General features: G+C 38.1%; 1 protein-coding gene across 9 annotated transcripts in view; it reads left to right on the top strand.

Moving 5' to 3' along the window:
* The window catches only part of rapgef2b (Rap guanine nucleotide exchange factor 2b), a 128,634-nt gene that overhangs the window by 75,159 nt on the left and 32,903 nt on the right, over window positions 1–20,572 (top strand). For 6 of the 9 annotated variants that reach the window (XM_059516006.1, XM_059516001.1, XM_059515999.1 and 3 more), the window contains one exon: window positions 2,046–2,063. The exons of 2 other annotated variants lie outside the window; for them this stretch is intronic. In XM_059516006.1, coding sequence (XP_059371989.1) covers window positions 2,046–2,063 — 18 coding nt within the window. Of the gene's footprint in view, window positions 1–2,045; window positions 2,064–15,983; window positions 16,624–20,572 lie in introns of those variants that run through there. One more of the 9 variants, XM_059516008.1, reaches the window with a different exon arrangement.

The raw sequence follows: 20,572 nt of genomic DNA, 5'->3' as shown, positions 1-20,572 counted from the left end.
TTCTAGTAAATCTAATAACTGACACAGATGTTTCATGAAGGTTCAAATCTGGTCCTTCACGTAGACACATTCCTTATTTTTCTCACCCAAATCTGCTGCAGTTCATTCCCAGCATTCCTCCCATTACCCCGGGAGAGAAGCCAGTGTTCCCTCAGCTTGTTTGGAAATTCTTGTTTTGTTTAGTACAACAAAATACGTCAAGGATCATTGAGCTAAATTGTTTTTCCCTCGAGGTACATTAGAAGGGGCCGCCAAAATGATTCCCACCATTGTATCTTCTCAGCTGCACAGTTTTCCCAAACAGCACCCTTTTTGTTGTTATGGTCTGTGGGAAGCCATCTGGACCATGTTTTTGTTCTCAGTTCAGTGGTAGCTGGCTAAGAAAGTTGACAGTAGCATCTTCAAGAGGAACCACAGTGCTTTGGATGTTAAGCTGACGGGCATTCCAGCTAATCTGTGAGTTTTTGAGAGTGCTTCCACAATGGTATTTCCATTCTCAGACATAGCCGAAGGTGAAAATTCACTTCACAAACATTATATCATGTATCAGCCTTGAGTATCTCACGTAACCTTATGGAGACTTGCTGACTGACATTAATTTGATTCCATTTCTGGCACCAGGGTGAAATAATTGTACTCTTCAATTGTGTGAGGCAGGCAGTGAACTCAACTGAGTCTCTAAGCTTTTCATTCAATTAATTGACTTTACACTCATATCACACGTACGATTGTGCTGTAAACACCCCATGAAGTCAACATTGTAATTTTAGTTAATTTAGATCACTCTTTGAGATTTTACAGTCTTTTTCTGTCTCCATCTAGTGTAGCAAGTACTAAATGATGGTTCAAAATCAATGTAAACAAAAACTTAACTTTTTTTAACGTTTTTCCATATTCCACTATGTCCTTCCCTCAACTTAGACGAGTTGATATGTACTTCTCCCGTCTCAGTGCGTGCACTTAATTGCTGTAGCGTGCGGAGCACTTCACAGCACTTCAACCTCGGCGCAGTATTATCATCACTCCTGAAAACTCCCCGTCTCCCTATGTCTTCCGTCAATACAACCAACGTGAGGAGTTTTCAGGAGTGATGATATTACTGCGCCGAGGTCGAAGTGCTGCGAAATGCTCTTCCGCCATACATTATAGTTATCATTTTTTATTCATTTAGAACATCGCCACGTTTTATTTTGTGTCACCATACTTACTCGTGTAACTCATGTCTTTAAATAGGGAAAACATGGTGTTTGGTGGCTTCTAAATTCATCCTTGTTTGGATCCTAAGGAATGAATGGTGCTAAGCTAAACGCTGGCACAGTGGTGCCACGTGCTACAGCGATTGAGACTTGAGAGGTACGTATCAACTAGTCAAAGTTGAGGGAAGACGGTGGCGTTTTCCTTTAAAGGATGAAGCCATTCAAAATTTCCTCTTTCCATAGGAAAGACAACTGCTCTTGTCAAGCTATTTCATGGAATCTTTCAATTAAATTTGTTTGTCTATCAATAGTGACTTTAAGACCAGTGAACACTGACTGCCTTGTTATTGACTTACACTGGGTACCATTTTGTCTCTATAAATCTCTTTTTCCCTTCCTCTCCGGTACTGTGGGGCTTTAATGATCATGTGTCTCTCACTCAGTCAATGAATACCATTTTTTTGTGTCTCCTAGGTTGCTGATCATTGCATTTCAGTTGTTCAATAGTAAATGACCTCCAGTCATTTGTATTTGGTTGCATAATTAGCTGCATTTCCGTTCACCTGAAGTGGCCGAGTTCCCTTTTTATTTGAGCTTTGTGGCTTTTTTTTTCAGCATCCGCCTCATGTTTCTCGGCTGTGTGTGTGTGTGTGTGTGTGTGTGCACTACCCTCTGTTGTTTTTGATTGCCTCTGAGCTTTTATAAAGGATGTGTCCCTCTCTTCTTCCCGTAGTATGACTTGCAAAGTGCCTAACAGGGTTTGTCTGAGCCTGCTCTGCTCCTCAATAACCCAGGCTGATAATAACTCTCCTCTTCTCTGCTTCTCTCCTCATACTGGCTCCTCCGCAGGAATGCGTTAAGGCTCAGGTATCATACTTATTCACTATTCCTGTTCCTCTGTGTGTGTCACTTCCTGCTTAACTGTGATTATGTACTTTATATGTGTGTAGGTTTTATTTGTGCGACCATAGCAGTATGGCTTATTCGTGTGTATATTAATGTTGCCAAATTAATGTTTGGTCTAACAGTGATTTAAAGTGGGTGATGCTATACTGCAAGTCTTCATGTTACACGTTGAGATTGAGATTGAAGATTTTTATTTTTAAAATAATATGTGAGTGGCTCTTGCTGGTGGAGAAATTGTTGCTAGAATTCCAGAGGATTTGCTATGCTATGCTAATAATGTTTTTTTTTATTGTGTTGCTATGCAGTTGTTAGGGTGTTCAGGGTGGCTGCTAGGTGGTTTCTTACTGGACCAAGCCCAACGAGTCCCTAAATATGGCTTGGACCCCCCTTCAAAGTGATGATTTGTTTTGTTTTTAGTTTTGCTTTGCTCTGCATTGATATTTTTGGTTTTGTTTCAGAACCAACATTATACACATACTGGCCACCTTATTAGTTACACCTTGCTAGAACTGGGTTGGACCCCCTTTTGCCTTTAGAACCGCTTTAATTTTTCATGCCAATCTCCCATTCCACCACATCCCAAAGCTGCTCTATTGGATTGAGATCTGGTGACTTTGGAGGCCATTTGAGTAAAGTGAACTCATTGTCATGTTGAAGAAACTAGTCTGAGATGATTTGAGCTTTGTGACATGGTGCATTATCTTGCTGGAAGTAGCCATCAAAAGATGGGTACACTATAGTCATATGGACATGGTCAGCAACAATACTCAGGTAGGCTGTGGCATTTCAGCGATGCCCAGTATCAAGAAAATATCCCCCACACCATTACACCACCATCACCAGCCTGAACCGTTGAGACAAGGCAGGATGGATCCTTGCTTTCATGTTCTTTATGCCAAATTCTGACCCTCCCATCTGAATGTCGAGACTCATCAGACTAGGCAACATTTTCTCAATCTTCTATTGTCCAATTTTGGTTTGCCTGTGCGAATTGTAGCCTCTGTTTCCTGTTCTTGGCTGACAGGAGCGGCACCCAGTGTGGTCTTCTGCTGCTGTAGCCCATCTGCTTTAGGGTTCGACGTGTTGAGCATTCAGAGATGGTATTCTGCATAACTTATTTTAACTTATAACTGGTTATTTGAGTGACTGTCTATCATGTCTAACTAGTCTGCCCATTCTTCTCTGACATCAACAAGGCATTTTCATCCACACAACTGCCACTCACTGGATATTTTCTCTTTTTCGGACCATTCTCTGTAAATCTTAGAGATGGTTGTGTTTGAAAATCCCAGTAGATCAGCAGTTTTTAAAATACTCAGACCAGCCGCCTGGCACCAACAACCATTCCATATTCAAAGTTAAATCCCCTTACTTCTCCATTCTGATGCTCGGTTTAAGCTTTAGCAAGTCGTCTTCATCACATCTAGATGCCTAAATGCATTGAGTTGCTGTCATGTGATTGGCTGATTAGCAATTTGTGTTTCCAAGCAATTTAACAGGTGTTCCTAATAAAGTGGCCGGTAAGTATATTGGACATCAACTGGCGACCCAGAACAGTAACTAAATGAAATGTATATTATGAAAAAAATCAAAATCCAACATTCTAATTGTTTATGTATAGATTTAGACATGTGCCGGTATTCGGTAATGCAATATATCATGGTAATGAATATGCACAATATTGTTATCATGGGCACTTCTAAATACTGTGAATAATCATATATTACAAGTTATTTAGAATCCGACTGGTCTCGCGAGAACGTGACTATAATCCTCGCAAAACAAATTGCAGTGTTTACATAATAGCTGCAAGATTAATCGTTTAAAGATGGCGATCGCAATTCAAACACCCACGCGATCTTATTCCTGAATGACAACGATTCAGCTATGTCTATTATGACTTACGCGAGTGTCAGTTAATTAATCATTCATGCTGCAGCTGATCCAGAAAGAGCAACACAAACAAGACATGTCTTTTCAACCACACATCATTATTTCTGTTAAATACATTTAGATAACAGAAGTACTGGGATAAAAGTTTATAGTATGGGTATAAACACTTATTCTCTCAACAGTAGACTATAAATTCTGGGTGACCACATCGTGTTCACGGTAAGGTTGGCCACTGTGTATCCTGATGACATCGCTATAGGCTATCATTTGATATTACTACCAAGGGAATCACTGGTTGTTCCCTCATATAGGTCAAACAATCACTATTCAATTCATACATTAATCTAAGTTCTTGATAAAGAGACTCAAGAAGGAATAATATGGTTGAAATCTATAAAGTTTACTAAATGACAAAACTGTGAGAACAAATGTTTTTAAGAGAGATAGAGAGGGAGGCTTATATCCAGGGGTTCCAATGCAATGCACTTGTACATAATGATTAGGGATTTGGGATTATTTTCATAGTCTATTAATCTGTTGAATATTTTCTCAATTAATCGGTTAGTTTTTTGGTCTATAATATGTCAGAAAAATGTGGATCAGTGTTTCCCCAAAAGTCCAGGAACGGTCCTCAAATTTCCCGTTTTGTCCACAACTCAAATATATTCAGTTTACTGTCACAGAGGAGAGAATACACTAGAACATATTCACATTTAACAAGCTGTAATCAAATAATTTTTCACTTTTGTCTTAAAAAATGACTCAAACCGACTAATCGATTATCAAAATAGTTGTCGATTACAGTTTTTCCCAATTGCTAATGTAGCAGGTGCAGATTAACGACAGAAGGATGAATCTGGTGCCACATATTTTAACTGAAAGAAAACTCAGTTTCTGTAATTAACAGAAGAAAGACAATCTAAGTTGCACTGTAGTTTCTACAAGTGTAATGGCTGCCATATGAGTGATGATTTCTATTCAAAATAACAAACTTTATTATTATTAACGGACGTTTACCGTACCCGCGAAACCATGAACGGCTAGTGATAACATTAACTAGCTAGGTAGAGGTGAATTGATAATTTAACCATGTATTAACATACTTTTACAAACAAGCTGCATAATTTGAGTGTCATGTAGCATAAATGGTGCAGGATGAGTTATGTACAGTTTAAAGGTAATTGTTTCGCTAACAATCAATTATATTTGCTGGTCCTCAACTAGTTTTGCTTCAGAACCCAGATTATACATTGGACATCAAGCGGTGATCCAGAGTGGTAATTAAGTTTGATATTTATGGGAAATATTTTGTATGAAATACATTAAAATTTATAAAGAAACCTAGACAAATAATATCAAATTTTATATTAATATATTTATTACTAATAGACTCAATAATTAGCAAAATAATAAAATGACAAAACATGATATGGGATAATAACATGGATATATGTAAAAGCAGAAGCAACAACAGAAGTGCGATTTACCAATCATACTGTTCAAACTAAAATTCTGCTGACTAATGCATTATTTCTATTTTACTGATTTACTTAATTAGCCATATGACAGTCGTATTTTCATTGAAATGCCAAAAAGTTTATTTAATAGCATGACTTATGTCATCAGTAACCCACAATTTATTTGAACCGTTTGATTCATAGCATTTTCTCTTATTTACTTTGCTATGCATGATTAAATGTTTAAATGTTTGAAACTCGTTTGTTTCATTTATATTCCCAATGACCCTGTCAGAACAGAATTGCACTAATTGAGAACATCTGCAATTTGGGATTTCATACTGTAGCTAGGCTTAATAGTGCTGCCCTACCAAGGCTCAGCCCTTTTTAAACAAACTAGGGTGCATGTAAGATTTGTGTGTGTTAATATGTGTCTGTTTTAGCGTGTTGTTTGATGCCCTAGGCCTGATGAAGATTGCTGATGGGTAGATTTAGCTGCCGCTGAGCTGATACTTGTTTTGCGGTAATTAGATTCAGTGAGGAGTGAAGCAAAACGATTGAGAGATGGAAAGTGTGATCGTGTGTGTTAAAGAGTGGAAAAGAGTGAGCGAGGGAGTCTTGTCAGGTGTTCTTGTGAAGAGTCTGCTCTATTTTTAGAGCTGTCCTCAGTGATGGCTGCTGCTGCAGTATACGGCGGTGCTGAGACACAAAAGGCCTGCACTTAAAAAGATTTATACCACTATAAGCACACACATGCACACAAACATGCAAAGCTATCGTATGGCTTTAGAAGACTCTGAATATAATGTACAGGGTTGTATCTGTTATGGCCCTCAGGGTTTTATACTGTCACAAATGTATTCTGGTGAAGAAATCTCACTAAACATGCCTTGTTTTGTTCATATTTACAGCATGACACTGTAGAATGAAAATGATTTGTATTTCTGCTCAGCTAAACTGTCCATTACAGTTAGCAGTTATGGCACCAGCTCCGTCATAGCTGTTATGACAGTTATGATAGAGCTGATGGTTTAAACCACAAGGATGTTAATGATAACAGCAGGGTGTTGGGTCCAGATGGACGGCTATCAGCCAGGAGCAGTGTACCTTGCAGAAACCTTGCAGCCCTCCTCGTCCTTTGATCTTGCTTTCTTTTCATCCCTCTTTCCTTTCAGTCCTTCAGGTGTCTTGTTGAATATTACCATGCATACATGGTATTAGAGGTTGACAGTTAAACCAGTTTGCTGTAAAGTCCCATCCAGTGACCTTTTAGGTTTATGCTTTAACTTTTACACCTGGAACTTTCTTTCTCCAAAGCAAATGTCTTCAGATTTGTTCAGTAATAGCTAGAGTTGTGAATCAAGAACTGACACATATTTTAATTCATAAATGTGTCAAACAAATTATATTTGTGATTTTCAGTTCGGTAAGTGGGGCTTAAATCTTTTTCCTGCTTTCCTATGGCATCACCCTTGTTTGTTGCAAGCAACAACAACAGACATGCAACACAACCAGTGATTGTTCAAAAAATTATTTGATTCCTTATTAATAAATCTCAAGATCATGAGTTATCAGTTTGAACCAGTCCTCAATGGTTCAAACTGGACTCACTGAATCAGTTGAAGTAGATGTCTACTTAATAACTTAGCTGCACATCATTTTTTAACTTTTTCTTTCTTACATGTAGAGTAATTTCTCTACTTGACTAAAAGAATCATTCATGGATTTGAATCTGGACCAGAATCTTTCATTTTGATTTATTTATTTTATTTTCATCTCACAATTTCTATAGTCACGTATTTTCAATGTTGACATGTTTACAGAAAGTATCTCTTCACTGAGAAGAGATTCTTCCACTCAGTGTTTTATTTATAACAGACTGATTACATATGCAGCAAATATGAATTAAACATATATGAGCCATAGTTTTTATATGTGTATGCTGTAGCAATCATACATCAGAATGCAGTTGCTCTACTTCTCTAAGAGGGAAAAAAAACACTTCCTTCTTTGGGTGCTGTGGCGTTGACCTTCCGTACTTTTACAATTACCAGAATGCCGGATCTCACTACACCATTGTTATTAGACCACCAACTCTTCCTCCTGCATTATTTCCTTAAGAAAGTCACTTGAGCTCTCTTGCTCTAGTAGGAAATTCTCTTCCTGCATCTGTGTTTTGACAAGAAGCATCCACACTTTTGCCTTTGTTCAATAAGCTACACAGCTATAATTGGAATGGAACAACTTCTATAAAAGTGCACCCCTAATATTCTGCCAAATAATAGTTAATTTGATTAACTATGGTTGCTTAACAATAGAGGCTAGCAACTATCTACATTTTACGGAATGTCTTGATGTACAGTGTAGATAATTTTTTTAATAGATGATATACAGTACATCATAATTTCAATGCATCGTGTTGTTAAGCAAAAAAAGCAACCATAAACGGCATGTGGTTAACTAACAGGCTAATGGATTTTATTACTGAATTGAAAAGTTATTTATTGTAAAAATGAACATTAATTAATCATATTGACCATTGGTGTCTATTGCTGTTTGGAACTACTTTGTCCTGCCCAACGTCACCCTTTAACCCGTTGTTAATGCATGGCCTGTCATGGTTTTATTGCTTTGATAACAAAAAGGTCATTTGAAGTTGCTCTCCTTCTAGTAGTATAAAGGCAGTGGTCCTCATTGTTATGCATGTGGTGTTCTTTGTCTACAGTCTTAACCAGCCCTAACGCTGCATGTTAATTACTGTGAAAGTCATTTAGAAGATTACTCCATGAACTAAGCATCACTATAGACATTTTAATGTAATGAAACAGGTTAATTGAGTTGTTAGTTGGACTGGGTCTTATATCACAGTATAAGAAATTATATATCATGAAAAAAATATTTATATCAGAATATAATTATTTGCCCCTACAGAGGATAAACGATTAGGAGAATAAATGGATAGATGATTGTAATTATTTAGTTTTTGTAATGGTTTATGTGTTTGTGATTTATATTAGATTATAGTGTCAATTGGAATCATTTGCAAATAGTATGGCATCTAATTAGATTTTGTTTGGGCAATTTAATGGACACAGATCAAAAACAGATTCTAATCATGTTGTGTATGATTTTAAATCAGAAGAATAACAAGTTCCTCCTTGTCTTGACTTGTTTGGGATACAGTTTGCTTTGTATATTTGCTTTTCTTCATGTTTCTTCACCAAGTCACCAAATAAATATACTTTATATAAGGGATGTGGATCTCGATGCATAGTCAACAATACGATCCATTAAAGTTACATATGAATCAGCTACTGATGTGATGCGGTACGATACGAATCACCCATATTATGATGCAGTGTGATCCGATTTCTGTTCGATTCATCACAATGCGATTTAGTGTAACACGATGCAATGGGGAAATAAAAATATGATGCTATGCAGTTCAATATGGTACAGATAGTTCAGTTTTATTTCTTTGGTTCAAACAGAAAGCAAATCATAAATTAACCTCTAACGCGTCTGTCTCTGTAGTGTTGTGATACATCATATTCACATAGCAGCAGTGGTGAGAACGTGCTTGAAAAACTGTTTAGAGAGGATAAATCAATCAACGTAAAATATTGGTCACAAATTATTAGTCACTTTCTAAATAATAAAAGTATAGCTCATCTACTGCTAATTATATTTAAATAAATTGTTGTTGTTGTTTTTACCAATGGAGATATGTTAGAAACGATGCATCGTGATACAAATGCCAATGTATCTGATGTGTCACATCCTTAACTTTTATGCCGATGCACAAATGCAAATTGGTGAATCTTACCATATCTACTGTATGTACCACAGTATGAACAATGCATTTTACCTGATATAAATCACCCAATTTTATTTATCAGCATATGTTTTGCTTATACTACATTAGATGTTGCAACAAAAATGATTGTTTGCATTTGCTTGTCAGAGTAGCAATGAGCTTTCTTCATTGTCACACTGTAGCTGTGGTCTGTCCTTCTGGGGAACGAGTGCTGTCTAGCCGAGCGGCAACCTCCCGCTTTCTCTAGTGAAGCCAATAAGGAAGTGACTAAAACTGCAATTTATCGACTGGCCGCTTGAGGCTGGCTGCAAAAGAGAGTCAATTCCATAGACTCCCCATGTTAAAATGCCCAACTTTACAGCAGAAAAAAACATGTTTTAAGCCTGGTGCAAAAAATGATTTTGGTCTATATAGCTAATTTTGCCCTTCATGACAACTGTGAGGGGGGTGAATTTTTTTTATAACTCATCCGTTTAAATTATATTAAGCCTTAAAGTTCTGCATAATTAAGGGTGTGGCCACTTGAGTGACAGGTGAATTGCCACTGCTGTCACAGCCGTCGCGCTAGGTGGGCGTGGCTTCAGCAACCAGCTCCCGCCCTTTTGCCCATTTTCGATTGTCCGGGAGAGTCGTGTGGTGACGCGCTGCCAAGATGGCGACGGCTCGCTCTGCACACTTTAGGCTTCAAAAACTCTCTTCAGGAGTCTACGGGTGATGGCACGGATACTACGTCCATGTTTTTATACAGTCTATGTGTCTAGCCCTACTGTCCTCAAATTTTGAAAAGGTTTGGCATGAAAGGAATGATCCGGAAGAGCTTCAGTTGATCTTAATCCTATCTGTTTGTCTGTCTCTGTCTCTCTCCTTCTCTGTATCTTTCTTTCTCTTTCTCCCTCTCCCACTTCCTCTCATTTCCTCTGCATCCTGACTCCCTTGTGTATAGGTTGGAGAGGGATCTTTGACAGTTGTGCTGTTTTCAGCAGTAGAGGGATAACAGTAGCTTTTCAAAAGGAACTAATATCTCAATTTGTATTCTGAAAAGCCTCTCAGAGCTTTGTAAGAAGCATGACATATTTTGCCTACATCATCAGTTCACAAAACCGACAGAAACTTTTATCAATAAAGTTAATACATCATCCACCATGTCATATTATTGCATGTCTTGGTGTATTGCGCTTTGATTGGCCTTATGCCATACAAAGTACTATCAATTAGAAACTGTAACAACTTGGATGACATAACTAGTAATAGTCAGTTAATCCACCAATAATTGGTCTTTTTAAAATAATCAGCAACAGCTCCATTGTGTTATCTTCAAAGTCTATTGACTGCTTTCTTCATGGCTAGTAGGGCTGGGTAAAAAAAACGATTTTTCAATTAATCGTTTTTTAAAATGTGCTCGATTCAAAATCGATTCTCAAAGGCCATGAATCGATTTGTTTCCCATATTTATTTCCGCAGACATTTAATGTAAGATTAGCGTTAATCTAAATACAAATCTTCTTCACTTGATGTCACCCTCTTATGTGCCTTGTGCGATGTTACCAATGAACCTGTCATTCATTCATTCATTCAGTGCTTAAAGCAGTGGTTCTCAACCCGCGGCCCGTCACAAATTCAAATACGGCCCACCATATGCTGAACACACACACACACACACACACACACACACACACACACACACACACACACACACAGAAACATTGTTTTACAATTAATTTTATTTTTTACATTAATGAAAAAATGTTTTGGCTACTAAAGAAATATAAGCTATAGCCTAATGTTTTTATGTGAAATTATTTTGTTTTTCATAAATTCTTTTCAGACATGAGCAGACTTACTCACATAACATTGCGAACACATACAAGGGCGCACTTTGGCAGAATTCAATTCAGATAGTCATCAACAGCCATTAGTTAGGTAAAAGGGAGAAAAAAATAAATGTGGAGAATGCCGGCGACTGAACACATACAAAAAAAAGAATAGTCGCAGTATCATTAGTGAAGGAGGATTTTCGGTTTGCCCCGCGACTCACTTGAAGTTCAAGCAAATGGAAACCCCATATACTACGCAGCAATCATCCTTAATTGAAGAAATGTGGCAAAACATCTCTGGAGAGAACCTCATATTATTAAATTCGAAAGTGCTTTCCATATTTGAATCAACATAGGCTACATTTGTGATCGCACATTTCTGCCCTGTCGCGCATTAAGTCATGCTCTCGTGCACGTCTTAAAGGCTGCATCTTAAAGCCTCTTATACTTTCTGTGTCCGCGAGTCAGCTATGGACCGCTAGGTAGGCATGACATAAAAATCGCCATTGGAGAGCATGTGCCGAGGCTCTAAGCAGACGACCGCGTGGACAGGTGTGCATGGTCATTAGTCTTCAAAAGCACAATTGCACATGTTCAGGCAGTGTGAAGAAGCCCATTGCCAATCGAACCTGTGCAATCCGTCAATAAAGAATATAAAGACAGCGATGTGCAATAATTCTGGGCAATTGTTTGTTCACATGTTTGTTGCAGAGCGAACTATCAGCGTGCGCTTTCGGAAGTATACATTGAAGAAGTCTGCGTCCGCGCTGGCCGTGTCTGCGTCCGAATTGCTCATGCGGAAAGTATAACACAGGCTTTACAATCGCAACTTCATTGTGCTGTTACTACATCGAGCCGAATTTCACAAAATTGTTCAGCTCCCGACAGAATCAGGTGTTTTATTTATGGGGAGTAGAATTATTTATTTATTTCAATGAATCTAATCGATTAGATATCATAATATTAAGGCTATAATATTATAAATCAGGTTGGTTTGTATTGGTGACGTAATGTGTAAATTATATGCATGTGGCCCGCGAGACTTGTACTTGGACCATAATGCGGCCTGGTGGAAAAAAAGGTTGAGAACCAATGGCTTAAAGGGTTTCAGGTGCTTTATCGACGTTGATGCCACCTTCTCATAAAAAGTCAGAGGTATGGAAGCATTTTAGATTCCGTAAGCAAGGCGACGACGTTAGTGTTGTGGACAAGAACAAAGCATTTTTTATCTTGCATCAAACTTGCATTTATTTAACAATTGTATGCATTTGAAAATTAGAGATGGGTACTGTTTTAATGTACCCAAGTGTACCTAGAATAAAAGTTTAATATACAGGTTTGTGGCTCTTAATTTCTTTTTATTAATTACCCAAGTGTAAATGTGACGAGTGGGGCGGGGCCGAGGGATGTGGGAACACGAGTGAGGCCGGTGGAGTGATTGGGAAATCCGCTACACCTGCGACCCACCACCGGTCTTGAGTCCCACAGAGGAGATGGAAGGATATAAAACTGGAGCGACGACAGTGAAGGACGAGAGAGGACCAGGCCTGGGCTTTTAGTTGTGTTTTGGGTTTTATTTGAGCGCACCAGTCGTCCATGAGGGGCTGGTGCGCTGTTTTGTGTTTATTTTTGTATTATTAAAATGTTATTTGATTGTCCGCCGGTTCCCGCCTCCTTCTTCCGGATGAATATTAAGGTTTAATTCATTACAGTGGTGTAGCGGATTTCCCAATCACTCCACCGGCCTCACTCGTGTTCCCACATCCTTCGGCCCCGCCCCACTCGTCACAGTAAACTTATGTTCACTGTTCTTTTTTATACATATAGTATTTGTATTAAATATATATTCATTGACTTGAATCGAAAATCGAGTATAGAAAATCGAATCGAAAATCAAATCGAGAATCAAATCAAATTGATTTGAGGGCTTGTGAATCGAAAATCGAATCGATCTGGAACATCTGAATCGATACCCAGCCCTAATGGCTAGTGTGTTTCTTCCTATTATTATTATTATTATTATATTTTGACCAGTTTTTATAGGTTTTTTCCTTTAAAAGAAAAAGTGTATGTATGTATATATGTGTGTGTATGTATGTGTATATATATATATATATATATATATATATATATATATATATATATATATACATACACACACACACACACACACACACATACATTGTATTATTGAGATATTGTTATAGTTGTTGTATTTTAGTGTTATTTATTGTAATTGTTATTAATATTTTGAATCAGTATATTTTCAGTTTCATTTTAATTATAGTTTGTCATTTTTAGTAGTATGTCTCTTTTTAAAAAAATATTTACAGTATAGTGTTTATTCATTTTTATTTCAGTTTTAGTGTTATTTTAGTATATGAAGTTAAATTAAAATGAGCTGAAATTAGAAGATTATTTAAAATTTTTTTAACTGAATTGTATTTTATTCAAGACTTTGATCTCTAGATATCTGTATGTGTTAGCGTTTAAAAAAAATCTATTTTAGTTGATCACTAAACAGCTGGATTATAATGTGCCTTAATCTAAAACCTATTTGCTCACTTCATTCTTCAAACATATTTATTCTGTCTTCGTGGACATGTACGCTCTTTGTTGTTTCACATGAAGCGGTGGCTGCTTGACCCATTCTCATCCTTTCCATAATGAGCATCTATTGTTCCTGAAATGCACTCTGGGTGATGCTGAGCCATCCCTTGATGTGACCCTGTTACCACAGTGACGTAATGACGCTCTGTTTTCCAAAGATGATTGGTGGTTATTCTAACGACAGGACGTGGCAGCACCTGAGCTTGTTTTTGTCAGGCATTACATCATCGGGGATGATGTCATCGGGGGGTTGTTTTGGTCCCTGTGCATAGCTGGAAACTGTCCAAAATTTCAATCTGTATCTTCACGCCCACATCGCCTCTGTAAGCGCAAACGTGCAAGCTGGCTGTTTTTATTTTATAGGGTAGCGAAACGCTTTTGTCTAAGCGTAACACTAAAAGCCTTTATCACTTTATTGCATATAATTAGCATTTCATTATATTAAATTAGTATAAAGCATTTGATGCAGCCATTAACAACACACATTTTAATGAAAATACAATTTTCTTGAGCAATTATTCCTTTAAAGGTTTTTTTTTATTATACATATATATATATATATATATATATATATATATATATATATAAAATATATTTCAAAAGTATTTTATAACTAAAGGTTTATACATTTTTTAACCTTTATTTTTACTATAAAGGTTAGTGTTACTATACTTTTACTATTATTTATAAATTTGTATTTACACCATATTGACATATTTACCTTTGCTATTAGCATCATATATGGATATTTGTACAAGTCATCTGATTGACTGTCTGTTGGCCTATTGACCTGCTTGATGAATTGTTCATATTTTTCTTTGTTATTCAAATTCTTATTATCATATAGTGTCAGTCTAGGGCACAGCTAGATATCACGTCTCACCTCCCTGAGAAATGAGTGCTTTATATTGGATGGACAGATGACTTATTGATCGAATGATAACATTTACTGTACGTGTTTATTTTGATAGACAGAAAGAGAGATGGACCTTTAGGGAAGGGTGTGTGAGAGAGAGTGTGTGTGTGTGAGGGGTGAGCTCACTTCCGTCATCACAAAGCTAAAGGGTCGTGTGTGGGTGGGGCTCTCAGTTGCCCAGAGGGGGTAACCGGAGTGTGCGTGTGTGTGTTTGGTGGGGGTGGGGAGTGAATTGTCAGTGTTGTCATAGTAACACAGAGGATGTCAGAGAGCCATGTGCTCTGCGCTTCTGTCGTCTGCTCCCGTCTTCCATCTTTCCGTCTCTCTGTCTCTTTTTCTTCCTCTCCAGCCTTCGCTCACACTCTCCCGCCCAAACCGACCAGGAAATGGCTCTCCTCCATGGTTGCCATGCCAACTGCCTGCAGCCCTGGTGGTGAGAGGAGGGGAGCGTGATAATGACATTACTCTCACTGGGCTAAATGTGCTCATCCTTCATTTCTCTTGTCTTTCCATCCCTCTCTTTCCATCTCTCTCTTACCCCCCCCCCCCCAACCACCATTCAACTCTCTCTCATCCTCTCTTATTTCCATATCTGCACCTCACCCGTTGCATGCTCTTTTATTCTCATTTTCTCATTAGCACTCTCTTGATCTCTTGCAGTGCCTGTGGGAGTGTGTGTGTGTGTGTGTGTGTGTGTGTACTGTATGTATATGGATAATTCACGTCAAATACTAAGTTGACTGTCTGTCCAACTTAAAGGGAAAGATCACACTAAAATGCAAATGTTGTTATCATTTACTCACTTTTTGGGTGAACTATACCTTTAAGCAGGACAGCCAACTTAGTATTTAATGTGAATTACTCATATACATACATTTTTGGGTGAACTGTTCCTATAATGTTTCATCTAAAGCACATAATGAAATTAAGCTCATATTTATTGAGAAACTACAAAGAATGTTCTCATACCTCATGAACATTAAAAAGCCCATGAAACGTTCACAACTTTGTTTTTGATTTCATAGGCTGTTTAAAAAGGCAAAAAGATGATTTAAAAGAAATAAGCGGTTACAGAACCTAACTTACAGAACCTAACCCTGAAGATAATTTCCCATGTTATGCGTCAGCTACCCATATGTGTGTTGTATGTGTGTAGTATAGCAGGCACCAGCGGCGCTCTTTTAACATCAGTAAGCGAGGGAGGAGGTTCCTATTCAAAGCCCCCTCTCTTCCTCCCCCTCTACACACACTCTCTCACACACACACACACACACACACACACACACACACACACACACACACACACATACACACTTTCTTACACTCTCACACACCCCCCTGCTTTGGACACAAATGAACTGAAAGTGTTTAACAAAGACAGCCTGGATGCGTGAGGTTGGTGTTCTTGTCACAGCCTCGGCTAATGGTGCATAAAGCCATTCACGTGGAGACGAGAGAGACAGAGGATGGAGAGGCAGTGAAAGTGCTGTCAGCCATTTTTGCCTTTTTTCCCCTCATTTTTTACCACTCCGTCGATCGGCATTGGTCGTCACTGGTGGGAGAGTTTTACCTAGTTACCTGAAACGGAGGGTTTGGTATTTGCTCATCCCTGCTTGGATTTCTCATCCTTTTGCATTGTGCTTCTCCTTTCTTCCTTTTTTTTTGTGGACCCAGTGGACAGACAGATGCCGTGTGCACCTGACAAGGAAAAACATTGATTTTTACTTTTTTTTTTTTCTTGGAGTGGGGAACAGTGTTGTTTGAATCAAGAGCATCATCTCCGGCGAACATATTCTCTCCCCCTCCTTCCCTGGGAAAGATTCTCCTCTTCTCCCCTTCAGGAGGGGGGAGAAAAACGGGAGACAGGGGAATACTCACTGGAGGGGGGATAGAGGGAAAGATTAGTGGGAACCAGCAGGATGCTTAAATTTCGTCCTGGCTCTGCACCTCCATTATGAAGCCATTAGTTAGTGGTGGCGGCCATGGAGTCTCCAGCCAGGCTGATAAAAGCCCCGTAAGTATCGATCCTACATTGCTAGCTCTCTCTCCTCCTCAAAATACTACCAGCATTTGCTCATCAGATTAGCCTGATGTGCCGAACATGATCAGGATGGATGGGAACAGTGTTAGATGCATTGGATGTCTAATATTGCTTTCATTGCAGACAGCTAAATTAGATTTATATGATTTTAAAAGGCATATTTCTGTATCTCAAACTGCGTTTCTGTGAATATATAGCTTGTTTTAGCAATTTAAAGGCTTAATTACATATATGCAGATCTGTTGTAATTGACATTTCATGCAAGTCTGGTGTAATGCTGTGTTTTATCGCCCGACTCTTTGGATTCTTGTATTACGAGAGGCTGTCGAGTGCCACGACCTCATTCATCCGCTGCTAGTGTAATGTGTGTCAGTGTGTGAAGGCGGCCATGTGCACACACCGGCCCCCTTCACCCCGCACACGCTCAGACGTGTGTGTACTGGATGATGAAATGGCCAAGATCATGTTTGGCTTGTCACAGCTCTTGGGGATCAGTATAAAATGAGATTTAAATGGCTTTATGATAAATGTCAGTGAGCGTTTGCATGTGGGAGGAGTTATGACATCGCTGAACGATGCTGTCAGCTAAATTTATTTTGCATTTCATAAAGCCACTTCTGACCAAATGCATCTTTGAACGCCTCAATGCTTGTTCACAAACATGCGTGTATTTGCGAGTGAGTGATCACGTTCGGTGGTGTTTGCACACGGGCGGCATCTGAAAGCGATCAGCGCCGGACTGCTGAGTGGAATGATGAGCACTTTTAGCTGTAAATAAATTGATCTTCTGTCAGCCTTAATGTGCTAGTGTTCGTTTGGTCTTTTGCAAGCCCTGAAAACTTGTGCTGGTGTTCAAACGTCTTTATAGATCCTGACATAACAGTGTTGCTATGCAACAAATACAACAATTCACTGTGCAAGCTGCAGTGATACTGTGAACAGGTGTTTCTCATCAGAGTGTGAAGGCTTGAGCATAACTAGAAATATTCATTGACCAATCAGATGTCCGAACCAAATTATGTTTTTATAACCTTATTTTTCCTTTAATGCATGCTAGTTCACTCGGTGGCCATCTTGGTAACTCCACTGGGCAGCTATTATCTATCTAGATTTTTCTTTTTTCTTTTTTTACTGTAAGTCAGGTTTTCCACTATATTGAGCATTTTGATTTCTCCCATTTTTTTTATCTCCTTCTCCCTCATACTTTCTTTGATTCATTTCAGTGCAAGAATTTATATTATTTCCAATAGAAATATATATATTAGTTTCATGAAGCTGTGTAAATATGTTTGCTGTTTGCACTAATAACGTAAAATGAAGTCAAAAAACATTATTTTGCCCCTCTTATTACGTATTAATGTTTAAAAGTTTAATGTTAATAAAGTATTTAATGTTATCTAATGTATTTTTTGCTCACCAAGGCTGTTTATGTGATAGATAAAACTTCAAAACTGTAATATTGTAAAACGGAACACGTATCTATTTCAATATATATATTTTTTTATGTTTATTTTTGTGATGGCAAAGCTGAATTTTCAGCAGCCATTACTGCAGTATTTAATGTCACACGATAATACAAAAAAAACTATTCTGACATGTTGATTTGGTGCACAAGAAACACTGTGTAATATTTTTGTTGAAACCATGACATTTTTTTTGTATTATTTGAAGTATTTGTATTTAATTTGAATTAATGTATGCATTGTGTTGCTAGTATCATACTCTACCTGTTGAGCTTCAGGATTTATATAAAATCATATAGTTTGTGCTGCAACTGCAGTACAAAAGTTCTTAAAATAAAATTACGCAATCTTTCCTCTTTTTGCAAAAATCTTCCATTTTTAATAATGTTTTTATGGCAAATTTGTTTTTTAAATTTCTGTTAATTTGCTATCGCTCCAGTGTGTGTACAGAGCTCTTAAAGACCAGTTGGACACATGCTGTTTAGCATCATTTAGCTGCATCTTTCAGGAGGTCAGTACTTGAAGAGATTATTTGTGGACACTATTTCATTGAATATCAGGAAGTAGTTGTTTTCCTTAGCTGTATTCCCTACATTAGCGTCGTAAATATATTGGCATGTGTTTGTGAGAATATCGGTCCTGTTTAATCTGACGCCCAGCCGAAGCTCTTTAATCTTTTGATCCTCTCAGCTCAGGAAAGCGAGAGAGCCCAGAGCGATGCTGAGGCTTATGGGATAGGTTTGCAGCTTTGAGTCCTCCAGCATCAGCCCTTTTTTATAATGTCACACCTTTCGCTTTGACAGAGTTGAGCTCATCACACACATATAAGCTACAAGTTCAGACATCCACACCTCAAATGCTTAACAGCAGGCAGGGCTTTGTTAGAAACAAGTATACATGCAGTTGTGCATAAAAATAAGCTAAAGCAATTTTTGGTAGCACTCTTGTCTTGCTATGTAGGTCATTAAGACTGCAGTTTCTTTTTTGGACTTGCTTGTGGCCCATAGACATTTTAAAGGGCAAGGAACCAGTTAAATGTGTGACCCTATAATATTTATTAACCTTGCATTCTTACAGATAAGTGTGAAAGGCCAGTGTTGCCTTAGGCCCATTCATTTATTTACAAACTCCCCCAGAGGCATCACAAGGGTGATATTTGGGACCCCTGTAAGTGTAGCTTGCTGTCTGTGACCTGTGCGCTGTTTGACTAAAAGCCTCTTAGGTTAATTGACTGAGGCCTGCCCTAAATTGCGTGGTAGGAGAGTTAAGTCTTTATTATGTGCAACAGTGACATGAAAAGGGCACTTAAAGGACAGGAGCGGACCCCTGGGTGGGCATGGGAGGCAGGCAGGCAGGCAGGATATTGCTAATGACACATGTATATCGACTGCTGTCGCTACCAACATTTTGTCTAAATGATGTCTTTGCATACCAAAGATGTATGTAGAGTCAAAACTATGGAAGCACATGGGTAGCGATATTCAATTTGGAATGTAATATGCAAAATGACAATGCAATATGTAAAATGACAATGCATTTCTGTATTTACATTTTCATTTTCCAATACATTTGTGCAACGTTTGGTGCAAAATGAAAATGAAAATGAAATTACATAATTTTCATTTGCCATTTCTTACACCAGTTTTAATATGTAAAATGAAAACTAATTTTAACGCTTTATAAGTTGCAAAATTAAAATGGAAATGTATTACAGAAATGATTAGATATGTATAACATGTTCAAGCAAAAACTGTGGCAAAATTATCATTTAAATGCTATTTTTCTTAAATGCATTAACACTCACAGTCAAGACACTTACGATTGCATTTTCATTCAGTGTCCCGCAATGAATGTAGCAAAATTCAATGTGCACATTGAAAATGCATTCCGAGCCGATCACGTCTCCGCCCCCTCCCAGCATGTCAATCACTGCGTGAACAAGGCGGGGCTTGCAGAAGGTCACAGACTCAAATCTCAAGAAGAGGATTCAAGTGAGAGAACATGGACAAGACAGTTGGTCCGTGTATGTTTTGATAATTTCGGTTTATGGCTTCAATATTTCATTCGCACTTGTGGGCGGGGCTGAAACGCTGCTTTCATCTGATTGGTCGAATTGCTCCACCTTCAGCTCGCTGTTTTTATTCTTTCAGGCAGAATAAGAGTCAGTGCGAGTGTGACACTGTAATAATGTCTGAAATCACCGCTCACTGTTAATTAGCATAATATTTGAATCAGATGTAGCTGGGCACATAATTCGTGCTGCTGAGACCTGCAAATTATTTCTAGGTTGCAGTATTGTATGAATATTGTCCCACTGATAAATACAGTGCAAATAGTTCTGTCTCTTTGGAAAAAAGTGAAGTGGAAATAAAAATCAATAATAGACTGAACAGTTCCATGTCTGTAACATTTACCACTCTCATCTTTTAAGTCATAAGGCACTAGGTATGTGTGTGTGA

Source organism: Carassius carassius, chromosome 29, assembly GCF_963082965.1.
Source record: "Carassius carassius chromosome 29, fCarCar2.1, whole genome shotgun sequence".
Lineage (NCBI taxonomy): Eukaryota > Metazoa > Chordata > Actinopteri > Cypriniformes > Cyprinidae > Carassius > Carassius carassius.
Note: the sequence above shows the minus strand (reverse complement) of the source record. Positions and strands in the feature narration are given on the sequence as shown.